The following is a 22,508-nucleotide window of genomic DNA, read 5'->3' on the forward strand; positions in this document are numbered from 1 at the left end:
GGGTGGGGAATGAAAAAAAACATGAGTTGGGATGTCCATGTATTAATTCTCAACTCAGCTTAATCTCAACTAAATGGGGTCAGCTACATGTATCCTTTTTCTCCAGTCCTATTCAAAGCCGTACTTGTTACTAGTTCTAAGTTATGCATGTCTTTCTTCACCACTTCTCCTAAGATCATTTTAGGCCTACTCCTAGCTCTTTTAGAACTTCAATCTGAATCAAATCACCCCTCCATACTGGACAATTCAAAGGCCTCCATTGCACATGTCCATGCCACCTCAAACGACTTTCTCGCAACTTACTTATCATGTATTGGAGCTACTCCTAAATTAGCTCTAATTTGTTCATTCCTTATTTTATCTTTTCAGCACCCATCAATCACAACATCCTCATTTCAGCTATGCTAAGTTTGTCCATGTATTAATTGCTACTGGAATTTTTCCCAGGTAAGGAGGGTAGTAAGAAAAAACAGAGAAGTAATTATGATGACCATATTGTACGTTAATTTCATAAAATGCTAACGGAACCATTTGATGAGGGCCGGCCTTGGCACAACAGTAAGGTTGCACCATTGCAACCTAGTGGTCGCAGATCCGAGTCGAGAAACAGCTTCTCCACGAAGTGGTGGTAAGGCTGCGTACATTTTGACCTTCCTCAGACCCTTCAGTGGCGGGAGCTTCGTGCACTCGGTATGCCCTTTTTGCTAACTGAACCATTTGATATGCTAAGGACTTGGGACTAGGGAGTCCTTACAGTTGATGCAGTACTCCTAACTGGTTTGTCTGTCACTTTCTTCATGATCTTAAGAGTTGACTCAGCAAAATTTCTTGGCATTCTATCGGCCTAGTGATTGAACATGCTACCTTAGGTTGTGCAGTTTATGTGGCTAATTACATAGATAAAGAATTGTGAAATAACTGATTTTACTGTTACAGAAAGTGTAAGGTGGCCAGTGGTTATAGTAGCCATTCTTGCTTCTGTGGTGGGAAGCCAAGCAATCATCAGCGGGACATTCTCTATCATCAACCAGAGCCAGTCACTGTCCTGCTTCCCAAGAGTGAAGGTTGTTCACACCTCTGACAAGATACATGGCCAGATATACATCCCTGAGATCAACTGGATTCTCATGATCCTCTGCAATGCTGTCACCATTGGATTTAGAGACACAAAGCACATAGGAAATGCTTCAGGTACGTAACATCTCACTAATATCTTAATTCTCATGATATGTGCTTTGAAATTATAACTATAATAGTTGGGAGGTTCAAGAATATTTCAAAAGGGTCCTTTTAGGTGTCACTATGCCTAGTGAAACGCACCACTTCACTATTTGCCATTTGGTGATACATGGTTTAGTCCATGAGATAGAAGACCCCACATCCATCTCAATGATCAAATGTAGCCCAAAATAAGTAAGGAAAGTGGCTCAAACTTTGATTCAAAGTTTTAGTAAAATTACAAAAATGCCATCACATAGAAATGATTACAAAAACAGAAGGCCAACTTTTGTAAGTGGGAGTGTCTGAATGAGACCTCATAGGTGTATTTAGAACTTGACACCTTCTTTTAATTGCCCCTTGTCTTATTCCCAAAAGTTGTTTAAGATAAGGGTATAAAAGGGTTTTCAAAGTAACATATCCTTATGTCATTATCAAAAGATGTCATTGTCATGCACATTTTCCAAGTACAAATGTGAAATGAGCTACTACCCTCATTGGAAAAAAAATTGTGTATCATACTAAAAAGAGAAAAAAGTAAGGTTACAAATTATTTGACATCTTGAGGGGTGTCAATAAAAAAATCCCTTTGTAATTTTAGCAACTTCTTTTACTCATTTTAAGCCGACTTTGTACCAATAAGATGTTTGCCTGTTTCACTCTCAAGGATGTACTCATGTACTGCCATATGGCAATAGTGAAGTGTTAATACTTCACTAGGTATAGTGGCAATTATATTATATATAGGGGAGAAGAATGCTGCCTGTTCGCGTGCAGCCTGCGCCCATACACAACCCCTCCTGAAATGATCGCCCTGCCCCCCTGCAAAATGAAAAACCCCCCTAGTCAATGCCCCTACACATTGGCCCCCGCGCTGGTCGAGGGGCCATGCGACCAGGTAGCGTTCTTCTTATATATATTTATATTGGGACTGTCTCAAAAACACCTCTATAGGTGTATTTAAAACATTAAACATTCTTTTGATTGCCCCTTGGCTATTCCCAAAAGTTCTTTAAAGTCTAGAGTCAAAAAAGGTTTTCAAAATAATTTGAAAGTGTAATTACCATTATGTCATTCTCAAGAGATGTCATCATCCTACACGTTTTTCAAGTACGCATGTGAAATGACAGGATTTTAACCTCAGTGAATAGCCAAGGGGCAATCAAAAGAATGTTTAATGTTTTAGTGAAAGAAGTATGTTATGTTAAGAAGGCATAAAATAAGGTTACAAATTTTTTGGCTGTCTGTGTGCAGGTTTGGCAGTTATGGCAGTAATGCTAGTGACCACATGCCTTACCTCTCTGGTGATTGTACTCTGTTGGCACAAACCCCCTGTTATAGCTCTTGCATTCCTACTCCTCTTTGGCTCCATTGAAGCCCTCTACTTTTCAGCTTCCCTTATGAAGTTCCTTGAAGGAGCCTGGCTTCCTATCCTCCTGGCTTTAATCCTCATGACAGTTATGTTTGTTTGGCATTACGCCACAATCAAGAAATATGAGTTTGATCTTCATAACAAGGTTTCCTTAGAGTGGCTCCTAGCCCTGGGTCCCAGCTTGGGCATAACTCGAGTCCCTGGCATCGGCCTAGTGTACACTGACCTCATTTCGGGGATCCCTGCAAACTTCTCCCACTTTGTCACCAACCTCCCTGCCTTCCACCGCATTCTTGTCTTTGTGTGTGTCAAGTCTGTGACTGTACCTTATGTGCCCCAAGCAGAGCGTTATCTAGTGGGTCGTGTAGGTCCTCCAGCTCATAGGTCCTACAGGTGCATCGTTCGTTATGGATACAAAGACGTTCACCAGGACATTGATTCATTTGAATCTGAGCTCATAGATAGGTTGGCTGATTTCATCCGCTACAATGGTTATCAGACCAATGTGACTAATTCATTTTTGGAAGACGAAGGAACAAGTTCTAATGACTCAACCAGAGAATGTAGTTTCACAGTTATTAAAACTGTGGCATTCTCGGGCCAACCAGCATATGAGATGGATGAAAGTGTGCACCCAGAAAGCGTATCTGTCGAGTTTCAAACATTAGAGAGTGCAACAGATGTGATAGAGATGGAGCCCGTGGGTGTAGTTGAGAAAAGGGTAAGGTTTCTTGTTGAGGATGATTCTGAAGCAGATTCCCACTCTGAGATGGATATGCATGTACAGGAAGAGCTGGAAGAGTTGTGGGCAGCTAAACAAGCAGGGACAGCATTCATACTTGGGCACTCGCATGTAAAAGCAAAGCAAGGATCATCGCTGCTGAAGAGAGCAGCAATTGACCTAGGATACAATTTTCTGAGAAGGAATTGCCGAGGACCAGATGTGGTGCTCAAGGTTCCACCAGCTTCACTCCTCAAGGTTGGCATGGTATACATCGTGTGAGCTGCGCCTGTATCCTGTTGGGTAATTTTGCAGCTTTGAGATACCACAGTCATGTATTTAAGTAAAGAAACTGTGACTGCTGGCTTCCAAACACAATGAGACTGTTTGGAATGTAAACATGTTGCACTGTTAAGCAAAATATAATCCTCCTACTGTTGTAACAGCACCGAATTGATGGAGAAGTTATCTGTTTACAAATTGCTAACAATTAGCTTCCCCCCACTCATTGGATTTCAGTGACCTTTTCCAAATATATTGATCCCAGCTCTGAAGTTTTATCACAACAGATCAAATTTGTATAACAGTTTGCATTAGTCTTTGTGGCTGGTATAAGGTGTTGGAACTGAGATTGTCAAGGTATTCGATATTGTGGCCAAGGAAATGAAGAAGGATGTGATTATACTCCAAGGCCCTGAGAATGACTGATCTTTGCTCCAAAGTTTGTTCCTTTTTTATTTTTTGGGAGAAACAAGTAATAAGTTTTCTTGGAAGCATCATTAGTTGTCAGGGTGGGGTTAAAGCCTTAGAGGGATGAAATATCGGTGAAAGGAAACTACAAATTTCCACTACACTGTGGGACCTGGTCCCACAAGGTTCTTCATCCAAGAAGGGAAGTTCAAAGTCCAGGTACCTGGGAGAACCCCATGATTGATTGAAGGTGTAAAGTCCAGTTCTTAACCAAGTGGCAAAGGCAACATCTTTAACTATGTAGATAGAAGAGAATTAAAAATGTTTAAATTAACTGTGGTACCAACCAGTTTGAGATGCAAACTTTTTCTTTTTATTTTGTTTGAGGGTGTTGTAACTGGTAAGAAATAAGGATCAAATATTTGGACTGAACCCTAGAAATCCATTACGGATTGACCGTTCTGAATCTATGGGAATCAAGATCAGGCTCAAATCGGCCGATTCAGAAAGCTCCCACAAAATAAACAGTAGAAAAAGAAGTGCGGTTGTAAGCAAGGTTCTAGGGATTGGTAGCGGATCGGAGGAATCACCCAGACAGATCGGTATCAGTGGAGGGCGATCCTATAACAATGGATTGGTACAGACCAAAGGTAAAAGGGTTTTAAAAAAAGGGTCAGCTCAGTTGGAAAACGACCAACTCTTCAAATAAAAGGTCATGAGTTCAAACCCCTCCCTCCCCGCCCGCCCTCCCTCTCATTAAAGCTCTCCAGTTCCAAAAAAAAAAAAAGCATTTTTTAAATGAAAATCAGGGGTAAATCTGTCCAATCCAAACCGAGATGGTGCGATGCGGATCGATCTTGACCGAGACTGATCCCATATCCGATACCAATTCCTAAAACCCAGGCTGTCAGTAGATCCTTAAATTTTCTTATCTTTCATTTTTCTCAGTAAAATGAAAGCAACATGAAATTACAATGGAGAAGCTTTGATTAATGGGGGAAACCGGGGAATTTTTCCTCCTCACTCTGTGACTCTATATCGTAGAAATTTATTACGACATGGCAACCTATACTTGGCTAACTCAATTCAATGTAGCCAACCGGAAGCTTAGTTGAAATAGGGAGATGAAAAGGGTACGAGAAAAAGATAATAAATGAACGGTTGATGAGTAACATGAGTTGCGTTTCGAAAACTGATTTTTTCTGTGTATGGCCCCAAAGCCAACTCCAACCCAACCCCTCTCTGTCTCAAATTCTCAATCCTCTCATTTCTACAGGTAAGGCAAAACGCCACGTCCTCCTTCACACACCACTAAAACTCTCTTATGGTCTAGCAGTCCAAATGAGCAGAAACGATCTACATCTTCCCTCCCAGAACCATTACTATTTTGGTAGGACCTCAGAGGCTCAGATACTAATGGCTTTCTTCTCGACTATAAATATAGGAAGAAGGTTTGGAATTGCAGTATCTTCTTGTTCCTGCAGAACTTAAAATTAATAATAGAAAGAATGGGAATAAGGGCTCTCCCTTTATCTTCTTCCCAAAGTTATTATCCCTCGTTTGGAGGGACTCTGCAAAACACTTCCTCATTTAGGATCAACAAGAGCTCTTACTCAAGAAGAATTTGTGCTAAATCAGATGAGAAGAGTGAGGAGGGAGAGACCACAAAGAGTAAACAATCTCTCTTCACAAGTTTAACTGATGCTCTTGACTTCTCTCAAGTTAGATCTGCCGAGGATGCCCAACTCTTGGAAGAGGCTAGAGAATCCACCACTTCCGGCGAAAAGATGACAAGGGAGCAGGTAAATCTGTGACATAATCAATATTTGAATTTGTATTAAATACTGCAAATACAGAATTATTTCATCATTTTCCTTAACCAGAATGGATGGTGATTTCTTATGCAGTATGCTGCTCTTAGACGGAAGATTGGTGGGACTTACAAGGATTTCTTCAAATCCTATGTTGATGGTAATCACCCATAATTTTTGTTTTACCAATCCCATTATTTTATTTAGCTCATCCTGCAGAATCAAATGCTTCAATTTCTTGATCTTCTTATTTATTATTTAAGCAAAAGCAGCTATTTACCACAAATCAATTGCATAATTCAATGAACATAATTCAATTTATTGTTTGTCGACTCCAAAAATTTCTTAACAAGTTTGATATTTTCTTATTTGATACCTATTTTAAATTGATGGCATTGATTATCAGACTAATATACTACTGTTGTGTTCAACCAATAAAGAAATATACTACTGTTATGTAAAGTACTTACAGTCAATTGCTGAGAAGATGCAAATGAGCCCTTTCTTACCATCCTTACCTACTTATTACCTTATTTTAAGCTAAGTAATGAATATTTTTACTTTCCCAGCATCATGTGTTGAGTTTTTTCAAATCAAATTTGGAATTTATTATGTATATATTGTCTTAAATTATTCTTGGGTGAAATCTTTTGAATTTCTCCTCATCATATTAAGAGTGTGGCTCATACAAGATTTGTCCTTGAGTTTCCTCATTCTTTTTTTCTTTTTTCATGGACATCAGTTGATGGGCAATATGTTGAAGAAGGTTGGGTTGACAAAACATGCAAGGTCTGCAAGAAAGACACCAAAGGTGAGCCACGGCAATTAGACAATTTAGGCAGATATGTTCATGTCGCATGTTTAGAGAAATCCAGATCTGGCAACTTCTTTACAAGACTCTTCTCAAGATAGCAAACCTCATCATTTCTCCTTTTTCTTATAACTTGTACTTCTCATTACTGATAATATAGCCAAAGGCAAAATGAGATATGATGTTCAACCTTGGCCCTAGCTACTCCAAGTCTACAATAGTATTACAAATATGCTGTGCTCAGAGACCATTCTTCCCCTGTTCCCCCATAGCTTCTATAGGATCTCCTGCACGAAAAATCAGGATACAAGATTCTTTCATACTAGGTTCAGCAACACTATGCAGCAGTAAATCTGGTTTTCTTGTATTTGTGGTCTGCGCATAAACTAATTTTAGTTTATTGCTGGAGGATATAACTGCTTAGAAACCAGCCAAAGTGTCGTTCAATCAACTAGTCTCTCCTACATACATTCATTCACAAGAGCTACCCATGACTTACCATTCCCGATCTTCCCTAAAATAAAAGACTTGCCATTTCCGAAGCAGTGCTGAAAAAGAACATAAAAGCAAAAAAAAGCCTATATGGAATGCCTGCCTGTACCTGGTCTGGTTTAGTTTATCAAAACTACTTCAGTCTTAACGTGCAATTGAACTCTTTTGCAACAAGACAATCATCTCAGCTGGATTAATTTATTGTTTACCAAAAAAAAAAAAAAAGCTGGATTAATTTATTGACACTCTTGCAAGCTAGGGAATAGTAATACTCTCTTCTTCTTCTTTTTTTGGGGGGGGGGGGGGGGGCGCTAAAAATCAGCACTTTTATAAAAGAAATAAAAGAGAGAATATAGGATTAACGCCCAGGAATAAATACCTTGAGAAAGGATTGGCTCTCTTCCACCTTAAGCATTGCCATCAGTAGAAAAGAGAACCAACTAAAAAAAATCTAAATGGAAATCAACTAAACCGATATCTAGGTCTATCCATGGCTTCCTTTTCAATCTCATGGAACACAAAAGAACGGGGGAATTCCCAAACAGAGGAGACTCTCAATTGGGCAGCCTGTTTAGCAAGACCATCAGCCAGTGTGTTCACCTCTCTATAGCAATGTGTGATTTAATTTGTTGAAGAACTCTATATGAGGTGCAAGGAGGAAAAAACAGAATTGCGCATGTACAAATTCATAATTTGGTTGATGAAAGCATCATGTCAACACGATTAAAACACTAACTATAGAGTTCAGAACTTCGCGATTTGTATATAATGAACATCAGAAAGTAGCTGTCTGTCTAGTATTTACAGTTCACTAAACGCAGCAAGCATTATCTTGCTGATAATTAAAACAGAGCCAAATAACTTAGAAGGGCTTCAAAATGAAACCAAGTGGGATACTTGGCTGGTGCACCTCCAAACTGTACGTGGCATACAGAATCAAAAATCACACCTAGTCTCTCAGCCTCTTTGGCTATTCCATCCTCTATTACTCGAGCAATGAAGAATTAATCAAGGCAGCAATTGGTCCAAAATGGCTTGGCCAACTATGTAAAAACATTTTTACCAAGACCTTTTCCATTAAAATCATTATGATGTACCTTATGAGCACTTCATCTTGGACAGATAAACACGAGACCTAATCACAGACTTCCCCACTCTGAAGCCAGGCATGACCATAAACCCAACAATGTGTCTTCCATGGTCCCTGTCAACCTCTAGGGCATCATCCCCATCTTCCACTACATTCTCCATGTAATCCTCAGAGAATTCGCTTCCTCTTTGGACCCCAAATATCTCAGCTTTAGCCTCTACAGAGGCAGCAAGCCCCTGTAGAATCCAAACCCACTTGGCCATTTTCACAAATGCCTGGTATAGTGGTGTCCTTGGATGCTTCCCACTCAAAACAAATGTCCTCTGATCCAAATTCCCAAAGAATGATGCCTCCATTTTCGGATGTACCACCAGGGGGTACTTCAATCTGCAAAATTTCGCAAAACTAGAACTTGGTTCCTCAACCAGAGCATCAAATGGGTCTTTAAACCTTGTAATATCGTCCACATTAGGGAGTGTGGGGCGAAAACCATGGAACATTCTGCGGGACAGATAGGACTCAAATGCGTATTTCTTGTGGGACCTTTTCAAGTAGACAACTGATTCTTCAATGGAGTTGGCAGCGAGGTCAAGATCCCAGCATGAAGCTTTCATCAGACCGATCAAGGGCTTAGCAAAATCGTGAATCGACTTCGCTGCCGCATTGAAAACATCAACAAACGAATATGGATCCAACTCCCGACAAGGCCCCATATTTTCTTCCTCAAAATCTTTTTGTCTCTTCAACTGCTCTTCCAAAGATGCATTCTTCCGATCCAACCCCTCAAGCTCTCGCCGTAGTTCGAAGATCTGGGAGTCTTTGTGTTGGATGTGAGACTGTAATTTCTCCAACCGGCTTTCATGATCTTGGATCTCTGCAAGCAGAAGAGAACTACCAGAGGAGGAATCACAGTTGGGTTTGGTGATCTGCTTCTCTTTGTAGGTACGCTTGATGTCAGAAAGGACTTTAAGCTGGGACACAACAAGGTCATTAGCGACTTCGATTTTTTCAGGGTTTAAGGGAATGTGAGCCTCCTGGAGCTGAATGTAAGCTAGTTTCAGAGCTGAAATGCTATCAAATAGCTTTGGAATCACTGCAGTAGCAGCCGCATTGTGACTTCCAACTAGGGTTTCTTCAATGGGATGGGGATGTATTTTCTGCTCATCAAACTCGATCTCATCCGTAGTATTACTGCTATCTTCAGCAGAAGAGGCTCTATTGTGGTGGTTGTGAATAGGGTTTTCACCGGAAAACACTCCCATAGATCTCAGCCTGCAAACTTTGGCAAATCTATGAACAATATCAGATATATTTGAAGAAGATCTAGCATGTTTAGTTGCAGACTCCATTGCCTGAAACTTTCTTAGAGTAGAAAACGGGACTGAGTCAACTTAACGATAGGATAAACAGGATCACTCCCTCCAGAACCATAACCACAATATTTACAAGTTTCTATGAAAAAAGCAAGATTTGGTAACAGAAAAAAGCTGTCTTTAAAGGGAAGAAACACTGTAATTAATAGTAATGTAACAGAAAAGAGTGTTTAAGAAGAACCAACATTTCTCAGACTCTCCAAAGAGAAAACAAAGATTCAAAGTACCCGGAAAACCTTCTTTCAGTGCAGGAGAAATCATGGAATAGAGAGAATGAGAGCACAATAGAGACGTCTCTGTCGATAGATCTATCTCAAGTGGGGTTTGGAGTTTGAACTTAAAAAACTTTAGATTGTTCCCACTTCCCAGAATCAAAGCAAAAAAGATTAAAGATCACTCTATCACCATTCGCTCCCTCTTTTCAATATGGAGTTTTTGTGCTGCGAGCCTGAGACACTGCTACTGAATCCCGCCAAAAGAAATGGCCGTTTTACATGGAAAGGGTCGCCATTGTTTCAGATTCTCGAACAGTGGAGAGCCGCTTTTTTGAATTTTTTTTTTTTCTTGGTAAGTGACTAAGTGGTAACGTTTAAAAAGAATCGGAAGTGCACGCGAAGTCGCACTAGTGTCAGGTTAGCCAACTTGCCGTTAGCAGGCGCGTATGAATTCTCTCTGGCTCTTCCCTCTTCTCAAATTTCAAAATAGATGATCGAATTCATACCGTTGATGTAGATTCTCATGATCTAGAGTGTGCTCATCACTGTCGACTCACACTTGTCCCTACCGCACAGAAAACGCATGGGTGTCAGGAGTGGGGTCTCTACCATCTCACATCAATCAATCAGCAAAGGGAAATCTGTGGCAGAGATTTTCGGTAGCCATAGCATAAAGATGACCTAATCATGGTCAAACTTTTAGTCTCAAGGGACCCACGGCCTACAATAAATGCTGTGCACCTTTGCTTTAAAATCCGTATCACGAGATCCTCTCCAGCGCACATCGTGCGGATGGGGGGCTTCGATCCACACCATCGCACATATCCCGGTGTAGTGGCGTGTGGATCGAGATCTCCCCAGCCGGACGATTTGCTTGGAACAATGAGAGGATCACTTTTGGATTTTCGTTTGAAAATTAATGAGAGTAGTAGGGTCCGAATTAAGAGTGTCAAAATTAAATCGAAACTGTTTATTGGAATTGAATCGAACCGTTTAAAGTAAAATCGATAGATCATTTAATTAAATGATTTAATTATGATTTTAGAAATGATACCGTTTATTTAATCGATTCAATTCAATTTAGGCCGATTAATCCAACGATTTTAAACTGTATAATCCAATTAAATTCGATTATAACCAAACCACTTAACTATTTAAAAACTTAATAAATTTTTTTTTTGGGAAAATTTCACGGGACACCCCCTAAAAATATCCAATATCTCATAAACTTACCATACTTGGTCAAAATGTCACAGACACCCCCTATTTTTATGAATTTATTTCAATTTAGTCCACTCCGTTAGTCTCTCCAGTTAAGTGTCTGTTAACTCTTTTTAAATGGTGAAATTACCCTTACCACAATGAAATCCCTATAATACCCTTAATGATGAATTAATGATGTTAGAAGTTAGTTTTTAGAAAAAAACAATTTTGCCCTTGTTTTTATTTGATACTTTTTTTTTATTCCTGTTTTTCCCCCCTTCTTCTTCTCCTTCTGCTTCTGTTGTTTATTTCGCCGCCGCCACCACCACCACCACCACCACCGCCACCTCATCCAACCCTCCTTCTATGTCCACACATTTTCCTCCCCATCTCCTTCTTCTACGCCCAGGTTTCCTCTTCTTCTTCCTAATCTTCTTCTATTTTTTCTGCTCCACATTTCTTTGCACCACAGCCGACAATGGATTCTAGAGAGTTTGAAAAAAAATGATGGCAGCTAAGGGATTCTGATTCTGTATTGGGTTTGGAAAAATGGGAATAAAAGAAAAGAAATAGGGATCCGATGGTTATTGGGAGGGAAAATGGAAAAGGAAATCAAAGACATGATGGGATCAAAAATGATAAATTAATTGAGGATGAGTGTGGTCATGGCTAGAATTCAGATTGGGGTTTTGTTTAGACAAGGATGTGGGTTAGATTAGAAGTGAAAAGAAATGGAGAGGAGAATCGGTGATGGTGGGATGAGGGTTTTTTGAATGAAAATGATAAAAAAATAAAGAGAAAAGAATAGGGATGAAAGGATAAATAGGGGTTATTGGAGATGATGGCAGTTTTAGCAGAGATGGGTTTTGAGAGAGGGTCGGTGATGGGGTTTCGGAAATGGAAGATGTATTTGCCTCGTTTTGTCACCCTTCTTTAGTTCACTTTCAGCCATGGGTGGAAATGGAAGTCCGATCATCTTCTCATTTTGTTGCCCTTCTTCAGTTCGCTTTCTCCTTGCCTTGCCGCTGGTAATGGTCATTGTTGCCTAAGCAAGTGATCGTCGCCGGAGCCTGAGCCATAGAGGGAAGAAGATGAAATGACAGTTTTGTCTTTTTATTTAAAAAACTATGGGGTAAAATGGATATTTAGGGAAGAAGATGAAATGATATTTTTGTCCTTTTATTTAAATAATTAAGGGGTAAAATGGATATTTCACCTTTGGGCACTTACTGTGCTTAACGTTTGGGGTGTCTGTGACATTTTGACCAAGTATGGTAAATTTCTGAGATATTGGATACTTTTAGGGGGTGTCCGTGAAATTTTCCCTTTTTTCTGTTATATAAATCAAAAATCAAAAATCAAAAATCAAAAATCAAAATCTAGCAAGTAACAACTACTAAGCTGTCATGTTTCTTCATTAATGATTTCTTTTTTTCAAAGAAAAAAATTAATAATTTAATAAGTAATAAGTAATAACTATTAACTAATAACTAGTATTAATAAATAGAGTAGAAAATGTGTACAGAACTGTCTAATCAAAACTATGTAAAATCGTATAAAACTATTTAATCTAAATCGTTCATCAAACGGTCCAGGTTTTGATTATGAGACCCTTCTGCTAAACGGTCTGGTTATGGTTTTTATCCTCAAGCAATCAAAATCAAATTGAACCGAACCGTTTAATCAAAGCTGAACCGTTTAACACCTTTAGTCCGAATCGTTATCCCCTAAGGTTTGCTGATTGGTACGAGTGTGTGGTTCCTCTCATAGGAGATTGAAATGATCATTCTATCTCCGACTGAACAGACTGCCCGGTGGGATTCACCCCCTTTTATTAGAGGCAATAGAGAACCGTATGTTACCGAAAAAAGAGTAGAGAACCGTACCTGGTAGGGTCCAGTGTTCATGTGACACGGTTGGATTTTAACATGACTGATGGGGCCAATGCCATACCTGATGGATGTCCTGTAGGACCTGTACTGTGTAGACATCCTATGAATTGTTTGCCTTTTTTTCAAAGCCATAGGGATATTTGGAACGAATAACAAAAGGTTTGATTTGATACTAGGAATAATTGAGAGACACAAATATACTACGGTTTTACGTGCACGTGGCACTAAAACAAGTAGAAGTTTCTTCTTTGGATCGGATCCCTCTATTGGGCGGGCCCCAACTGTCCTGCTGAGCAGATATAAGGGTCACGTGTAATGATCGCCTTACCCTTATTCATGCGTCTTACTTGTTGCAATTATTATTAAGAAGAGTTTTTTGCGGGGAGTGTGGCTTCTTTGTGTGTGCAGGGTCAATGAAAACGCATGGAAACATCAATAAGACGGCTATTTCTGCCTTTCATTGGGATGGGCGATCATTTCATCCCCTCTATGTCTGTCTGGACATAAGGGCCATCGTCACCATAAGATTTTTTTCACCAATGGTGGTGCATGATGATTATACACAAAACATCAGAAGAGAACAATAGAAAATCGACATGACGAAACCCCCCTTCTATTTGGTGAATAATTCATTCCCAGCTGCATCCCTTTCTTGTAGGCTGTCATCTAAGTTGTCTTAGTCTCTACCCTGCCTTCTTCAAACTATTCTCCCATCCTATATTAATATAGTTAGAGGTTTTCCAATGATGCCAAAGTGAAAAATCACACTAATTATGAGTGGGTAGGTCAAATTTTTAGCGTGTGATCCACATTTTATACGTGGAGAGACAGTGTAGGAAAATCCCTAAACTCCACTGTCTTAATATATGGGGAAGGCTTCCATTGACCTAAATCGTTTCCTATGTCTCCTCACAATGGAATTCTTTATTTATTTTTTTAAGACGCAAAAAAAAAAATGAAAACTCCTATGTGAGGGGACCATAGGTTTAAAGTCTTTAGACACCCTGGATGAGGCCTGGATTGGCTTAGGATTGTTAATTTCCAGGCAAACGTGGAGGTAGCATAGGCTAGAGCTGGAGATGACAGATCTGGAAATCGCCCCATTCGCCCCCTGAAATGAAAACTCACCCCCATTGATGTCTCTATGTGCGTTCTCATATGCCGATATTTATGTAAGGACCACGCAGCCTGACCGGGATCTTCTATTTTTCAAATTTTATCATTCGAGAAAACGACCAGAACAGGCTAGGAATTGGTTGGACTTGACTCGACCTAACTTGGTAGGACGGTATATGTAAAATCAGATTTCTGTGTTTTAAAACAATGTTCCCAGTCGTATCAAACTATCCTAACCCTATGACTATCTAGTTATTGATGGACTATGTTCATGTCAACCAAGTACAACAAATTGGATAGATATGATAATAGATTTTAGGTATTTTTATTGATATTATTAAAAGGGAAAGAGAAAGCCACCATTAGCGCAGAGTACGTTGCCCCAACGCCCTGACATAAAGGTTTGCAAAATGACCCTTGTACCCTTGAATCTTCAAAATGACCAGGGGTGTAACAATTATTTCTCACACCCCTATGTCAAGGCATAGAAGTGGCATGTCTGGCGTGACCGAATGACTTATTAAAATTTTGTTTTAAATCGATAAATTACATAATTTTTTTAAAGAATAATATAAAAGAACTTAAAATCCAAACTTTACGTATAAAAATAAAATAAATCAAAACATCAAGTTACACATTATATCAATGCCTAGGTATTTTATATATATATAATCCATATTTTATGGATTCTAATATTTAAATTAGGCAAAAGCTTTAGGTAGTCGATTGTACCCAAAGGAAATATTAACTCCCACTCCCTACTGTTTATTGTCTAAAATACACTTCTCTAGTCCAATCAGAGGGTCTGATGGAGTGGATAAAGAGATTCTCTCTTCACCATAAGTGAAAAGAAATTGAGTCCTCAAAGAATTTTTTAACTTGAGCAAATAACTTTTGTACAGCTGCGTTGCCCATGTGGGCTTCTAAGATCTTCCTCCCCATGTCAAGTGTCATTCCTCCCTATTCTTCTTTTGTGTCTCTCCTCCCTGGAAGACTTCAGATTGTGAAACTTCACTTTGTTTCAAAAGACGTGTGTAATGCATGAGGTTTCTGTCACTGCATGATCTGGGGAGGGTCATAATGTATGCAATCTTATCCCTGCTTGACGGAGAGATTGTCTACCTTGTCTTTTTTTTTATTTTTTTTTTTTATTTCATTCTAATATTTTTTTTTCTTTGGTAATATAAAAAAAAAAAATAACCGTGCACGAGGGAGATCAACGTGGGTTGAAATAACCAAAACGTTTCCCCCTATTTGAAGAATCATGTATGGTAGCGGTGTCATGCACGAATCCCCTTCCCATAAGATAATAAGTCAAAATTGATAAAATAATACCTTTTTATTTGAGGAGGGGTGTGGGGAGTTTGGTTCCTCTAGACACAGGTGCGCATACATGTGAGAGGCAACCACCTGTCCTATTTTTACCATTTACAAGAGAAGGGATATTTATGAAAACAAAATAAAATAAATATGTGATTCAGTGGTTGGCTTTGAGATGTACGTACGTGCAAATGATCCCTGTTCGGGTGTGGGGGCCTTTAAAATTTTTTTGGGGTCAAAATCGTCTTCCATTACATTTCATTTACCTTCTTACCAAAATATCTGAATTTTAGCAATAATACAGTAATGGGATAGACATGTTGCCGGGGGTGCACGGTTCATGTACAAGACCTTAGATGGGCACAAAAGTCCCAGCCAAATGACAAAAGCACCATCCATCCCTTATTTTGATGAATTGATGCATGGAATCTCCCTTGCATTTTTTTTGGGGGTAAAAATCTCCCGTGTATTTTCACTCGTCGATCCTGTAGATTTTTGCCATTCCGGCAAGTCTGTTTAAAAGTAGGTTGTGGCAGCGTGTCGGCACGTGTGGGCTATGTGGCGTTGAACTTCTCGACACGTATGGGGCCCCCTCTTTTGGCACGTATGTGCATGCGCCTAAAATTAGCAGTGACATTTGCTTGTTATCTAGGGAAGTGGTCGTGACCCAACCTCTCGTCTGGATGACCCAGTCAATGACATATGAGACCGGGTCAATTTCCACTTCTTGGTGTTGGATACCGTATATCCATACCTTGCGTTTATCATGTTATCCATCAGCTTTATATATTGTATTTCCTTTTGTTTGGTGTTGGGCACGCATGATTGAATAGCCTTGCTTTCTACCCAAAAAAAAAACATAGGAATAGTCACAAAGTCAAGACAAGTATTAAATTAAAAAAAAAAATAGAGTATGACCATATAATCAATTTTTTTTTTCTTTTGGTAAGAAACAATGATTTATTAGAACATGCAACAACCCAATGATTTGAGACCAAACATAATTCTCGTAGCCAAGGACTGGAAATAGGCCAAACCTTCGAGCATGTAATCGATAGGGCCTTCCGAGCCAGGGAATCAGCCACAGTGTTTATCTCCCTTGGAACATAACTGAAATTACAGACAGAAAACAAGGATGATAAATGTAAAATATCATCAACAATTTGACGGATTAGCAACGGCGAAGGGTGGTTTCCATCGGTCAAGAATCTGATTAGGTTGATATTATCAGATTCAATAACAACTCTCATATGTCCATATGCTTGTAGATCCATCAAACTTTGACGAACAACCATCGCCTCACCCACCAAAATATCAGTGAAATGACGTGGAGATGACACAGCCATAATCGGTGCACCCAAAGAATTCTGCTTGACATAACCAAGACCACCAAAAGAACTATCCAAAGGTAGACTTGCATCACAGTTGCATTTAATGAAATCGGGTTCTGGTAATTGCCACTGAAGATGAGCATTTATAGTTGCAGGAGAAGCACCATGTACAACAAGAAGTGATCCTAAAAAATCCTTACCTGTCGAAGATGTTGCAGCAATAATATCCTCTGGTTTCCATGTGCGACGACCAAAAACAAGATCGTTGCGAGCAAGCCAAAGTTACCAGCAAATAAAGATGGGGTGAAAACAACGACTAATGCTCTTTCTCCGTCGTCGAATATGGATACGAACTTTCAATGGTAGGATCAGCCTCGCATGCCTATAGAGCCATAACAAGACTAGCCTGCCCTTCCAATCAGAGTTATTACTGATCTGGTATCAATAACACCAGCCAATCGTGTTGGTACGGTGGGTTCCCCATGCTCACTATTTGGGGGGGGGGGAGGAAAACTTGCCCACCGAGTTGCCCCGGTGCCTTTAATAAGAGGGGATGCAATAACCACCCTACCCCCTGCCCAAACACTCTGTATGGGTGAGGTCCACCCTCCTTAGTACAGGCACTGGGGGGGAACTGGAGGAGATAATTTTCTAGTTAAAGGGAACCTATAGCATGGTTCTAAGTATCGGTATCATATCGCCTGTATAGGACGATATGTACCGGTTTTGATAGTCACCCATATCGATACCGTATCGATAGCATGATACAAACAAGGGGTAAAATGGTCAAAAAAACTCATTTTTAAAGTTTAGGGGTAATTTTGTCCGCTACAGCCGATCCAGGCCGCTATCATATCGATTTTGTAGGTTACCGATACTCGTTCCGATACCGTGCACTAAAACCATGACGCATAGGGTAGGGTTGGAAAACAAACATAGGGAAGGGCAAATAGTATTTTCAGAATGCTAAACCATGACCAAAATTTAAAAAAAAATAATTTAATGCATATTAATGAAATTTAAAAAAAATACATAAAAATGTAATACAAAATTTTTTTTGGTACAAAAACATTTTATTCATAGTCCACATGTAAAATACATGGAGAGTGAAGAATACATCTCCAGAATTCATGGAATGACATTGGGTCAAACCGTCGTATAAAAATGCTATACAATTACATTCATAAAAAATAATGAAAGAATCTGCTAGAAAATCAAATTCCGAGTATACAATGACTCACTATTTACAATCAGACCCTATCACACAAAATAAATTTTTTTTTGGGTATGTACCCTATCACAAACATTTCTTGCTTGATCAAGCTATGATAAGTTCAGTCATATTGGTGAAGACTTGAACAACCCGGTTCTGATGAGTGTGACCAGGTTCGGCCGCCCATTGCCGAAGAGTCCGCCATAGGCTCGCCGCCTTCCGCCGTGCCCTAATCGTTCCAATCCTCATCAAGTCCCAAATTGCTTTTTGAATCCTTGGGGTTAACGCCAATTTAGCCACCACCTCATTCCCTCCCCTCCGGCAAACTGTATCAAGCGCCGCGGCGGCACTCTCTTTCGCTCCCTCTGGACCATCCGTCAACACTGTCGCTAACTTCCCGATAGCCCCATCCGTCGTAGCTATAGCCATTGCTCCGCCCCTCTTCGCCATCACGGCCAGAATGGTCACCACTTCTTCCGGCGACTCCTCCATTAATTCCACAGCCATTTTCAGCACCCCACCTTCTATTAATCTCCCAATGCAGCCTCTTTCTCCCGCCAAATTCAAAATAGAAGCCAAAGCATCTCTTCTTGGACTTGCGGGTCCCACACTCGCCAGCTCTACTAATCCATGCACGACACGTTTCTTCCTCCCTATCTCCTTCCTGTAGGTATGCACACCTGAAAGGCTATACACCGTGGCAGCCGCACTTCCCTTCGCTTCCCACGTGGCACCTGATCTCAGCACCCTAACGACGCCGTCAATAACTCCGCCAGTTTCCATGATCATCGTCTTATTGGCTTCGAGAATAGATAGGTTAAGAATCGTAGTAACGGCGTTAAGTTGCAGGTCAGGATTATTTGAACCCAAGTGATCAACGAGTAGAGGAATCGCTCCAGACTCGGCGATGCAAGCACGGCTTTCGGAAACTGTTTTCGCAAGAGTCCTAAGCTCGTGAACGATCCGATTCGCCGTCTCCATTGACGGTGAATCACGGAGTTCGTTCACGAGAAACGACGCCGTCATCTTCGTGGCCTCCACCGCAGCCTTGCTCAATGTAACGCCGTTAGATTTATCGTTGGTCTCCGCCGTTTCAAATGGGAGTTTATTTTCACGGCACCACAACACGATCAAATTCTTCAATGCATGATTCGGGATCAGATTCATGTGAGCGAGTATTTGACCCGTTTTCGGACACGTGTTACGCCCAGAATTGATCCAGAGGCTGATGGAGGATCTATCATAGGTCTGCCCTGTTGCAACAACCACTGGATCACTCATCAATTCGAGGCTGATCGGGCAGAGGAAATCGGACGGGAACGAAGACATAGAGAGATCGTTTGTGCTGTTGGATCTCGGTGATGTGGTGATTCTCTTTGGTGACGAAGCACCGTAGAGGATGCATTTCGCGTAGCGAAGGAGGCCCATCAATGCGAGCATCTGAACCGTCGATTTCCCATCTGAAGAATCCAAACTCTGAACCTCGTCTTCAAGACACTCGATCTCGTCTCTGCAACTCGAAGAATCACTTAACCCTAATTTCTCGAAGATATTCTCCAGCTTCGATTGCTCAGGAACGATTGCTTTCTCTAAATCATCGAGCATCTTCAGAACCTCTTGCTTGAGATTCTCTGCGAAGGGATCCGCGAAAGTTGTAGCCTCGCAACACTGTTTTGTAAGCAGAACTACGAGCTCCTCCACGTCATCGTTCAAATCGAATTCTTTGAAAGGGAAAACGTCTAACAGAGTCGAGATTTCGAGTGTTATCTGATGAAAACTGTGAGAGACCGATTTGTGCTGCATCAAAAGCCACATCTTGCTTCCATTAGAACAGTCTTCAATCAAAGTTTTGATTCTCTGTAAAACTACGTATAATTCTTTGGAACAGAGAAGTGCAGATTGAGGGAGAAAGGAAATGGGAAGACGAAAAATCTCTTCGAATACGATTGCTAGGAGTTTAGATTTGCGGATTATAGAAGAGAAGGTGGGTTTGAGAAGGGACTGGAGAGGTTTAAGAAGGGAAATTTCTCGGGAGAGAAGGAGAAGAGATTGAAGGAGCTTTCGGTCGGTGAATTCAGGGGAGATGAAAGAGCTCGCTGAAGGTCTTCTCTTTCTTGGTAGGAAAACTTGAGGAGGAATTGCCATGAAAGAAACAGAGAAAGCTCGAATTCAGGTAGCAATCTGGCACAAATTGCAGTTCAACTCGATTACGCCGATGATGGGCAGGGTTCGATTATGGAATAAATCAAAAATAAAGATCAAATTTGTCGATAGATATTAATAATCTGTCTGGGTATTGCAGTGTTGAAAATAAACGGAATGCTTTTGGGGTTTTGTAGAGAAAAGGCATAATAAAAACATGTTTTGAAAGAGCCAAAGTGGAGGAAGAAGAAGAAGAAGAGAGGAGAGTTCCCAAAGGCCGAACTAATGACAAGTCTAATCTGATGGATTGTGTTTTGCAGGCGGCTTGGTCAACGGCAAATGCAACCAAGGTTGGAAACCAGTAAGGATAACGATTCAACCAGTAAGACCCTTTCAAGAATTGTTTTTTTATAATTAAATTTCTTTCTCCTCGCACATCAAAGAGAAATAGAAATTGAATTCTTCTTCTTCTTCTTCTTCTTGAAGTGGCTAACTACTACTCTAAATGTGGGGTAAGCTAAGGTTGTTGACACGTTAAATAGGGAGCATCTCAGTCATATTCTTTTCCTACATTTGCAAATCGTGCTTTCCAATGATAAGCCGCCAATAGCTTCGTGCTTTAAAATTCTAATAAGAAACCTCTAATCCAAAATAAATAAATAAATAAATAACTAACAAACAAACAGGGGCCATGTTTACTGCCTTGGAACGCACAGGGTGCGCCCAAACTCATGGGGCAGGATGGACACATCATATTTCGGTGACACATGGGACAGAATGGATACATCATTTCGGCCATTCCAGAGGTGGGCCGATCATTTCGTCCAACCCATGTTTTTTGGGTGCATCCTATCCACCTAGTGAAAAAAGAACAATTTCCTTATAATAACTAATAAGAAGCCAATCAATTAATCATCTACTCTTTTTTCTGGTAAAAGTCCAAACCATTAATTCTCTACTCCTTTTTCTGGTAAAAAATCATTTATTTTCCTAAATGGTGGCCTAACCCATGAAATAAAAAATGACATCTATGTTGATGTCTTGCATGCACTTTCATTGGTCCCTGATGAAATAAAACATGACATCTATATTAATGTCTTGCGTACACTCTCATTGGTCCCTGCATTGGTGTAGGTGTTATACGACAGACGTCAATCTCATGCCCTAAATATATAATGGAAGAAAGTTTTCTACCCTGGCCCATATGTACCCTTGTGTTTGTCTCTGTCCTTCTCCTTGCAAAATGATGTCCTTACCACGGATCTTTATCCTCTCAATTACACTGCCCGTACTTGATGTCAAGTACATCTAACAAAGGAGGCAAAAATGACTGTTCTACCCCCTGCGCGGATACATTGCTCGAGGTGGGGTCCACCACCCTCTATTAGAAGTACGGGCAGTGTAATTGAGAGGATAAAAATTCTCCTTACCCCACCCCCCATAGATTGAACCAAAAAGGAGTGATGGTTGGGTTTGGTGCAAGCGTAGGAGCCATGCTCCCAAACATAGAGCACTTCCCCATATGTAATTGGGAAGGTGTTACGTGCCCAATAGCGGAGTGTATATGGGCGAAAATTATCTACTCTAGGTCTCTGCCTGGCCTAGTTCCCATTTCCTCTAATAGAGGGATGGATCCCATCCAGACAGAGTGTTCGGACAGGGGTGGTACGGTGGTCATTCTAGCCCCCCTTGTTAGAGGAACTAGGGAATTGGAGGGGATAAAGATCCCTATGTGGACAGGCAAGAGCTAATGAAAGCCTCGCTATTGGTTCAATCAATAGGGGACAAAGAAATTATTTCTTGGGGATGAGAGAGAAAGAGAGAGGGGTTGCTAGCAAAGGCTACTCGCCCATGCAAGAAACGTTCTCTTTATGTATAATTGTAAGGAAACGATTTTTAACTATCTTTGGTATAATGTAAATTTATGTTTATCTAGCACCTAAACATAAATAGATGTGTATGGTATGATTTATGATCTTTATGTCTCATAAAAGTAAATCAATATAAGCATAAATTCATAAACAACACGAGAGTTGTTTATGATTTATCACCATAAATTGTTAACGCTTGTTTATGTGAGTATTATTAATGAACATGTACATAATTGCTACTTAAGAAATAATATGACCAATTGAAAAAAATAAGGTGGAGGACTCTATAAATAGCAGGGCCATGGTTAAGCTAAGCCGTTAAAGTTTTACAAGTGGTCTATCGATTGGGTCTTATATCTATACAACAATCAACTTGTCAATTTATTGGTCCATCTGGCTAAAAAGTGGAAGACTCACACAAGAAGGATTCCTCCTTCAATGAGTAAGAAATGGTTTTCCTTTTTTTTTTTTAATAAAATGTTTTGGTCAAAGGATCGTTGCATCCGACTACAACTTTTTTAGGAGTTTTGTTTTTTGTTTTTTTTAAATGTTTTTTATGGGAAACTTTTTTAGGAGTTAGATCATAGATGAGACAAAATGGGAGTCTGACGACATTTGGAACACTTC

At 40.1% G+C, this 22,508-nt stretch overlaps 4 protein-coding genes across 6 annotated transcripts in view; 2 read left to right on the forward strand and 2 right to left on the reverse strand.

Moving 5' to 3' along the window:
• Window positions 1-22,508, forward strand: part of LOC122671573 (potassium transporter 2-like) — a 29,252-nt gene that overhangs the window by 4,449 nt on the left and 2,295 nt on the right. For 2 of the 3 annotated variants that reach the window (XM_043868874.1, XM_043868873.1), the window contains exons 9-10: window positions 937-1,191; window positions 2,473-3,643. In XM_043868874.1, the coding sequence (XP_043724809.1) occupies window positions 937-1,191; window positions 2,473-3,593 (1,376 nt within the window). In that variant the 3' untranslated portion in view covers window positions 3,594-3,643. Of the gene's footprint in view, window positions 1-936; window positions 1,192-2,472; window positions 3,644-22,508 lie in introns of those variants that run through there. The other variant, XM_043868872.1, reaches the window with a different exon arrangement.
• Window positions 5,460-6,825, forward strand: LOC122671577. Its single transcript, XM_043868878.1, has 3 exons — window positions 5,460-5,803; window positions 5,909-5,972; window positions 6,555-6,825. The coding sequence occupies exons 1-3, from the start codon at window positions 5,510-5,512 to the stop codon at window positions 6,722-6,724; spliced, it is 528 nt and encodes a 175-aa protein (XP_043724813.1). The 5' UTR covers window positions 5,460-5,509; the 3' UTR covers window positions 6,725-6,825.
• LOC122672457 (protein GRAVITROPIC IN THE LIGHT 1-like) lies at window positions 8,214-9,554 on the reverse strand. Its single transcript, XM_043869927.1, has one exon. The coding sequence runs from the start codon at window positions 9,552-9,554 to the stop codon at window positions 8,214-8,216; it is 1,341 nt and encodes a 446-aa protein (XP_043725862.1).
• LOC122671574 (U-box domain-containing protein 16-like) lies at window positions 17,961-20,074 on the reverse strand. Its single transcript, XM_043868875.1, has one exon. It carries the CDS (start codon window positions 20,011-20,013, stop codon window positions 17,974-17,976), a length of 2,040 nt encoding a protein of 679 aa, XP_043724810.1. The 5' UTR covers window positions 20,014-20,074; the 3' UTR covers window positions 17,961-17,973.

This window comes from Telopea speciosissima, chromosome 8 (genome assembly GCF_018873765.1).
Source record: "Telopea speciosissima isolate NSW1024214 ecotype Mountain lineage chromosome 8, Tspe_v1, whole genome shotgun sequence".
Taxonomy (NCBI): Eukaryota; Viridiplantae; Streptophyta; class Magnoliopsida; order Proteales; family Proteaceae; genus Telopea; species Telopea speciosissima.